This window comes from Gavialis gangeticus, unplaced genomic scaffold (assembly GCF_001723915.1).
Source record: "Gavialis gangeticus isolate Ggan-Ray unplaced genomic scaffold, GavGan_comp1, whole genome shotgun sequence".
NCBI classification, from domain to species: domain Eukaryota; kingdom Metazoa; phylum Chordata; order Crocodylia; family Gavialidae; genus Gavialis; species Gavialis gangeticus.
In genome coordinates, this window is record NW_017729033.1 from 105,060,324 (window position 1) to 105,069,581 (window position 9,258).

The 9,258-nt window shown below is 40.9% G+C and overlaps 1 protein-coding gene across 1 annotated transcript in view; it reads left to right on the forward strand.

The window, feature by feature from the left end:
* The window catches only part of WDFY3 (WD repeat and FYVE domain containing 3), a 258,223-nt gene that overhangs the window by 61,932 nt on the left and 187,033 nt on the right, over positions 1 to 9,258 (forward strand). Inside the window, exon 9 of the mRNA XM_019525884.1 lies at positions 6,821 to 7,014. Coding sequence (XP_019381429.1) covers positions 6,821 to 7,014 — 194 coding nt within the window. The remainder of the gene's footprint in view (positions 1 to 6,820; positions 7,015 to 9,258) is intronic.

The window sequence follows — 9,258 nt, forward strand, 5'->3', positions numbered from 1 at the left end:
GCCCAGTTTTTTTCTCCGGCCCTGGCAGGGGGTCGGACTTGAAGATGTACGAGGTCCCTTCCTACCCTACTTCTGTGATTCTATAAATTACTCCTACAAACTAAATAATTGGAAAAAAGTTCGTTGCAAGCTTTTGGGCACACTTCATCAGGCATAGGGGGAGTCTGCTGGTGTTGTGTTTTCCAAGATGGGAAAAAACCTAATTTACAACAAGTAGGTCTGTGAAAATGCCTGATATAGAAAATCCTAGAAAATAAGGATTGGAAGGGACCTCAGGAGATCTAGTCCAACCCCCTGCTCCAAGCAGGACCATCCCTAATGTAGATCAGGGGTGTTAAACACATAGCCATGTAGTTCTATACACTCGTATAATAACCATTCAAAGAGAACGAATGAGACTTCAGGAAGGACAAAGGCTATTCATACCTAGCCTTTGTGATCAAAACCTGAATGGTAAACACTGAAAATTTACATTTACAAAGCGATGCATTTTGGGTGATGAACTGAAGCGTTGCGGTCTGCCAGACAGGGGAATTGCTTTTTAAGGGAAATAATCTTCTACCCAAATAGTATTTGATTAGAATTGGAAGACTGGACTAGTAATCTTTATCTGACAATATGGAAATATTTCTCCAGTCAGAAATGGGTCAGTAAAGATGCCTGACTGGTCAAATGGAGGTCCAGTAGAGGGACAGAAGATTATATGCCCAATAGTTGATCTTCACATATTCTGTAGAAGAATGGAATTGGCCAGATAAGGGCTAGTATTTAAGCCCAGCCATGGTAGTCAGAGTTTGTCTAAAGCTTCCTGGGAATAAGATGCTTTGGTCCCTCAGCCAACAGACTAAGTAGAAATTGCATTCTTGGGTTTAAAATCAGAGTATTGTTCTGATTGTTTTTGTATTTCTGTGTGTAACTTGACATATGGTTACTGATTTATATGTTTGCCCATATTTTTATGATAGATCCTTTTGTTATCTTTTGTAACCCACTTATTTTCAGTACCAGTTGTGATTTAAGACCATCAAACCATCCAGTCAGGCCTCTATCTTTTCTGAGTATGTGACTGAACAAGAGTATGATTATTCTTATAGCTGGCAGAATCCCCTCTTGTAAGAGCTGACAAGGTCTGGATGAAATAAATATAGCTGAGGTGTTGTAGGTTAGGCAGGTGACTTTTGAAGCACCTCAGTCTGTTCTTAGTGGTCAAGCAGCAAATGGCAGAGACAAGTTTGGAGTGGAAGGGCACCCCAGAAGGTGTGAGTGTGCCTCAGGAGCATGCGTGTCACAAATGAATAGATTCAATGTGTTAAGAAAGTTGAAACTGTTGTGGAGCTTGTTTGTTTGTTTGTTTGTTGAGGGTGTTTTGTTTTTTGGGTTTTTTTGAGCAACAGAAACTTCAGTGTACCTGAATACAGTTTTTGCTTAAATTCAACCTTGAGATTGGGCCCCCCCACAATGGCTTACAGTCCCTGCTGTTGGTGGCAGTAGCAGGAACAGCAGGCAGTGAGCCCTTGAGGTGCTTCTGGCTTAGTGCAGGCAGAGCTCTCCACTGGCGCGCAGCTCCAGCTGAATCATGGGAGCTGCACTTGGTGGCATGGAGCCAGCCCAGCCCAGGCCACTGGACCTTCAAGCTAGACCAGGCTGGCTCCTTGCCAGTCTGTGGGGCTCTTGGCATTCCAGGCGAGAGCTGCACACCGCCAGCCCAGGCCAGCTCTGGCCTTCATGTGGGGCTTCCAACACTCCAGTGGGGAGCCGCACGTGGAGGAACAGAGCCTGCCTGGGCCCAATTGCATGCAATTCCCTGCAGCTCCTGACCCATGTGCCATCAGGCGAGGTGGGCTGTGTCTTCATATGTGGGCTCCCGCTGGAGTGCTAGAAGCCCCATGTGGAGGCACAGAGCTGGCCTGGCCTGATGGCACCCAGCTCCCACCTGTAGTGTTGGGAGCTGCGCATGCTAGCATGGAGCCAGCCTGGACTGGCTTGAAGGTGCACGCCAACAGGCCAGGCCAGCCCCGTGCCGCCACATGCTGTTTCTGGGATTCAGCCAGGAGCTCCCCAAGGCTCCACTGCCTGCTGCTGCCATCAGTGATGGGGGCTGTGTGCCATGGGGCGAGGGGTGTATGGTAGGGGAACTCACACCCACCCACAAACCCTACATAGTCCCAAACCCACATCTGCACAAATCCCACATGCTTTCACAACCCCCCCCCCAAAAAAAACTCCACTCTCCCCCACACACCCCTCCCCAAAATTCTCCTCCCCACACCCATCTCCTACACTCTCCCACACAGTATACAAAAGTAAGACTTCATTTTGAGCTATTATGCATTCACCTCTATATACACTACACTAATGTGCACAAATCAGGGCAAAAATATTTTTTGAACTAGAACTAAAATAGGTTATAGTAGATGTTTGATTTGTACTATACAGTTGTTTTTTTCTGGTTCCAGCATGGCCAGCCTCCCCTTCCCCCACACCACAAAAAAAGAGTACTTCCAAGGACAAGGAGTGTGTGTGTGTGTGGCGGGGGGGCACGACTTCTGGTGGCAGAGGTCAGGGATTAGGGGTGGGACTTCTGGTCCCAAGATGGCTATGAGAGGGCTGCAATGGATTTGGACCTGTTAAGGGGCAGGGTCACTTTTGCGGCCCTCGGCAACTCGCCAAAAGTCTAAATGATTGCCCGCCCCTGACTTCGTGTCCCTGACGCACGTGGTCTTAAAACACCCCTGTGAAGGAGATTGCACTACCTTCTTAGCTTGTTCCTGTTTTATCACCTTAACAGTTAAAAAAAAAGTTTTTCCTACTATGCCATTTGAATCTTTTTGTGTATAAATAAAACTGACTTTCTTTATTTTCTTCCCCCAATGGACAAGGTGAGCAGTTGATTACCATCCTCTTTATAGCAGCTTTTTAAGTACTGGAAGACTACGTTCCCCACAACCTAATATGAACTGCTTTTGTTCAACCTTTCCTCAGGGTCACGTATAATCCAGTCTCTTTTCTAAGCCTGTCATTCTTGTTTCTCTCCTCTAGACATTCTCTGGTTTGTCCACATCTTTCTTAATGTATGATGCCAAAAAATGATGACAGTATTCCAGCTGAGGCCTCACTAGCACTGAGTAAAATTAGTGTGATTGCCTTCCCTGATTTACATATGGTGCCTCAATTAATACATCCCATCAGTGCATTGTTGACTTACTCCGTTTGTTGTTCACTATTACCCCTGGACTTTTTCCTGGTGTATCTGCAGACTAGATATTCCTCATTTTGTGCATTTGATATCTGCAGACTAGATATTCCTTATTTTGTGCATTTGATTTCTTTTTTTCAAGTTTCTGCACTTCTGTTGAATTTCATTTTGTTGAGTCATGCATGCTGTCTAATTTGTCCTGGTCATTTTGAATGTCAGTTCCCTTCTCTATAGTGTTTGAACTGCTCCTAGCTTGATGTTGTTATTGCAAATTTTATAAGCATATTCTTTCTTCATTTGTCCAAGTTGTTGATAAAAATGTTTAATAGAATCAGGCTTAGGACAGATCCCTGGAGAAGAACCCCACTTGATGTGCTTCCCAGTTCAACAGTGAATGACTTTGAGAGTTATTTCCATTTCCTTCCTCACCTTCCCCCTAGCAGTTGTATGGTAATTTAATCTAAATTGCATTTAATACCTTGCTTAAAAATGTCATAAAGACCATGTCAAAATACTTATTAAAATTGAAATGCATCGCACTGAATTGACCTAGGTGAAAACATTACCTTGTTAAAAACAGAAAAAAATTATCATAGATGCCACATATAGGCATTATGTTTCTATTAGGACAGTCACTGCTCTCCTGGTAGAAATTGTGTATGTACAAGTGTTCATTCAATTTCCCTTAGGGGAAACCTGTCTCCTTTGGGAGAAAGATCTTCCAGGTGTCAACCAGGAAGAACTCCTCAGTGAGAGAATGAACACCCACATACTCCTCTCCTGGTCCCATCAGGGAAGGGAGTGGAGCAGCAGAGCAGGACTCCTCTTGCTTCCCTAGGTGAGGGACTCCCTGGTGGGGGAAATGGTCAGTTTCCTCCTGGACTGGAACAGCAGGCCAAAGCCCTTCCACCAGTCACTGCCCAGACCCAGGGTCCCCAACTTGAGGAGTGGCAAGTGAGGTAGAGGGTTGCCCCACTGCACCCTGCTACTTGAAGCAAAATGGAGAAACAGCTTCTCCTTGTTCCAATCCCACTCCTCAGACCAGGGTCCATGGTCTCAGGAGCAAGGAAGACCTTTGCTTTCTGGCTCTACTCCCCTGCTAGCCCAGTCTACAGGAGGGGAGTGGGATGGCTGGGAAAGACTCCTTGCCTGTTTCCCAGACCAGGGACACCTTGGTCTGGGGAAGGCATGGGGAGTCTTTGGAATGGGGGAGTGGAGTAGCACCTTTTCACCATGCCTTCCCCAGACTGAGATCACCTGGTCTCAGGAAAGCACATGAAGTAAAGGAGAGGCTGAAGGGCTGTACTGCTCCCTCTACTGGTAGGATTTCTATCAGTGGAAATTTGAGAATTTTCCATCACTAGAAATGAACTCTTGTTTTTGGCTAGAGACAGCTGTTCAGTAGCGGACAAAACAGCAAGTAAATTAGGCTGTTTTAAGGAGGTTTCAGAGAAGAATAAAAGCTATACTACTAGATAAGGGTGACAGAAAATATTTAGATGTGTTGAATTCCTATATAAGGAGGGATTTAGAGAATCCAGATTATTTCATTCTTAAGAGAGTAGGAAAAGATAATCAATGATATAAATGGTGCCTGTAATGGATTTGGAACTGCTCTGTACTTTTTTTTTTTTTTTTTTAGTACAGGCAGTCCTCAACTTGCAACGTTTCGAGTTGCAGTGTTTTGCACTTACAAAGTTTATAAATTGACACCCTGTTTCAACTTTCTGACGTCAGTTTCGACTTTACAACACTTGATCTGACGCCACACCAGCGAACAAGTTCGCTACATCGCCCATCTCCCTGGAGAACATCTGTTCAAACTTCCTTGGACATTTTCTTTAAGAAAGCAGCCACACTTCAGCCAAGACTCCTGAGAAGACTCCAGCCAAGAACCTTTCAGAAAGTCCAACCAAAAGCCCTTAAAAAAATCTAGCAAAGTCACCTTAAAGAAGTCCTTCCAAATCAATATGATTGCTCTTTACAATATAAAAATATTAATGTAGCTATATTACTCATCTATAATTGATTGACTACAAAATTCTGGGTTGTTTTTGGTGAAACTCAGGTATCTGGCCTTGGTTCACGAACCAGCCTCCCATTTATAACAGTTTCCTATGGGAAGATCAGTTCTGAGTTACAACATTTCGACTTAAGATGTAGTTTTCAGGAACCAATTGTGTCATAAGTCCAAGGACTGCCTGTATATTCTTTGGCATTCAGTCTAAAGAGTCTGAGACAACTGAGTCTCTGGATAGCCTGATAGGAGGCATGGCTCAGGCATATTCTATACAGCCAGTAAAGGTAACTATTGGGATAGTTGGGATAACTATGGAATTCCTGAAATCATTTCAAGTTTAATATAAGAAATGTTGTGTTTAATAGATAGTGTTTTGGAGAACAATTACTTTCTCAAGATTTGGTTTTACCGGTGGCATTATCATTGTTCATAGAAGCTAGGGCTTTCTGAAGTTGACATGTACTTACGACAATTCATTATTTTATTCTAATATGTTTGCAGCATCTCCCTAACAATTATAGGCAGAATATTGTATGGCCCATCATCTTAAGTATGCCACAACTAGAGGTTTTGAGTATCAAAAGCAAATATTTTTTTCTCTACCAAGAGGTAATCCAGAATGCTTTTGTGGATTTGATGAGAATTGTGTTTGATCTGCCTTTTTGATTGTAGTATTCTGCATACAACAATATCATATTGCAGGTGGAGCCAAGAGATTCCAGATACTGTCATTTAATGAGTGAGAAAATGAAAAGATAAATGACTGGAAACCCCCTACCACTGTCGTTTAATGAGTGAGAAAATGAAAAGATAAATGACCGGAAACCCCCTACCATAGCTATCTATCTGTCTATCTGTCTGTCTATCTTTTTAACCACTTATTTTTAAAAAAGGAAGGAAACTTATTTTAAAGTCCAAAATAACTCTGGCTTCGTTAAGTAAGTAATTTATTAATGTATTAGGCCTACTCTTTCTTGATGAATACCAATAGGATTGGTATATATTCTGGTTACAAATAATTAAACTACTGAAAGTGATGAGAAAAGCTGAGCTCACCCTCTGCTATTACTACTAATTTATTTGTATTATAATAATGGCCACTGATCTATTTAGACCTTGGGTGCTTTTGTGTATATTAAGACAATCCTGGCCCCTAACAGTTTACAATCTGAGAAGTCCTGGAGCAAGGAGAAAATAGTTTCCTGTTTGTCCAACCACTCTTAGAACTTTGACATGAAATAAATGAATAGTCAGGTTTAAGTGGTCCTTCTGTAAGAGAGATGCATACATTCCTAGAACTGGTCTAAACTCTAAAATTATTATTTTTTCATAGTAACTTTTTCAGTATAAAATATTCCAGGAACCAATATAATTCCAATTCCAGTTGAGATGTATTAAATTTGGGGAGAAATACAAGCAATTATAGACTTCTTTGTGATTAGAAAAGAAAAAAAGGGTCTCTGAACCCATGCTAGTAGAATCAAGCAAGCAAAAAAATAAAAAAAATAAAAAAAAAAGGTCTGTTTTTCTTATACTTCCCTTTAACAAAGAGAACATTTTACCATTACTTTTATGAACTCCTTATATTTTGCTTTTTACTACAGGTATTTTCAGGGAATTTGGTGGTGCAAGGTGTGTACACAATATAGTGAAGTATCCACAATGCCGACCGCATGCACTGATGATTATTCAGCAATTGGTGTTATCACCTAGTGGGGAAGATGATATGGGCACTTTGTTAGGGCTGATGCACTCAGCTCCACCTACAGAACTACAGCTGAAGACAGATATATTAAGGGTAAGTGCAGCGTACCTTAACACATTCACTCCAAAACTGCTCACAAAGTTATTTAAAATTAGGACTGTATACTGAAAAGTTACTTTAATGTTATCACTGGGTGGTATTCACAGACTGAAAACAGTCTGACTTCAGAATTAAAATCAATATTTTCTCTGTGTAAAACAAACAATGAGTTCTTGAATTGGCAAAAATGAATGCCAGTGTTCCTTCCGTTGCTTGCTGAAGAACTTGTAATCATTATTGATGGATAGGAAATCTACTGTAATCACCCCTGGCTGTAAAGCATTATTTAAATGTATTATATTTAATACAAAAGTAACCTAGCTAATATTTTTAGTGCAATGCTGAAATTTTTCTGAGCAAAATCTAAATTTTTAAACCTAGCTAATAGTTTTAGTAGCCACTGTATCAGCTCAGAGTAGGAGAAGCTTCAGACTTGCATAATGGTATCCTCTTAATAAGAGAACAGGGGTCACACTCGGGGCTCGCACCATGTTCTTGCCTGATTTTGTTTGGAGGTTCTTCATGAACCAATTTATATATTGCCCAGCTTACTTCATCAGTCTTACATAGCCTTATTCAGAGCTAAACCTATTGATACTTTTATAATTTACTTCTAATTTATTATTTTAATAATTTATAATTTGTTATTATCAGTTTAAATTACAGATCATCAAAAGTGGTTTGTATTTGTATAAGAACATGTTACAAATTAGTTGAGTTGTCAGTTTAACCACAATACATTTCATTCTGGTAGAACTCAGTTAGTCTCTTCTGCCACTTTCAAGACTGTCCTTATTTCTTGTCTGTAGGGTAAGTATAATATGAAGCTGAAGTTCAAATGTACACATTTACAAGATAGTGTTATTTGGTACATGCTTTCAGATCTTATGTCCATTTTGGCAGGGCTTTCTTCTAATTTAAGTACTAACCACCTCCAGTCAGAGATGATTAGATTTTTTTCGTAACAAGATCAGAATATATGTGGACAGTGACTTGAATTAAAAACAGTCATTTGAAAATACACTTCATCTGAATCCCACAACCAACTGCTTTGTCCACTGCTAAAATGTTGGGCTTCTGTGGGATACTGTACTGAAAGAATGGAGGAAGGTTTGGGTCTACTTAGCTGCTTATCTGTGGAAAGGAAGGAAATGAGGGACAGCATAGAACAGAGGTTCCCAACCCCTGGGCTGCAGCCCAATAATGGGCCACGAAGGGTTGGCTGCCAAACTGGAAGTCCAGAAGTGACCAGCAATGACTTAGTATAAAAAAAGTGGCCGCAGCATGCTGGTCACTTCCAGACAGCAGTTTGCTGGGCTTCAGCTTGCCAGTCTGTGGTCACTTCCAGTCCGTGGTTTGCCAGTTTGTGATCTAAAAAAGTTGGGAACCCCTGGCATAGATCATGGATCACAAAAAGCCTCTTATGATAATTACCTCTCAGGTTATTATGTAGTCATATCTCCTTAAAGTTTGCTACAGTAGACTATAGTTATGTCAGACTTCAGAACTAAAGTGGGTTATTATGAGACGTTAGACAAGGATTGGGACAAAAATGGTTGTACAGGCCTGACAAAGTAAAAGTGAAGTTTGTTTATAGGAACAGATGACAGTTCTGCACAGGACAATAACTCAGTACACGATCTAGTATTTCTGACATTTACTTTTAGAATCCAGCTTTTAAAGGTGGTTTGGGAGATGGTGGTTAGCATTTTTTTTTTTTACTCTCCCTTTACATTTTCTGTTTTTTCCCTTTTTTCCCCCTACCACTACTTGGTTCCTTCCATTGCTTCACCATTTTGGATTTAGTAGCATCGCTACTGATAGGAAGAACTATGCATACTTAACAAATGACCTCTTTTATGTATTTTTTCTGTCAACATGCATATTAGGCTTAAGTCTGTCACACAATAATTAAGAAAAAAAACTATTTGAATTCTAAATAGACACAATCCACACTTCAAGTCAGTAGTTCATGCTGGTTCTCAAGAGTCTTCATCTGACTCATTAATTTTTTTTCCTACAGATCAGCTTCTAACTTTGCCATTAATTTATGTTGCTAAATTTTCCAGTTCTATTGCTAGAGCTGTATCACACTAAATGTTAAAGTAGTTTGAGAAAAGTTGTGTGAGAGGTCATTAAGAGTACAGTTGAAGTTCAGGGATCCATGTGTTGGGTCTTAGACCTCAGAGAAATCCCTTGCATTATTATTGCTCTGTTCCCCCCCCCCCCCCCCCCTCC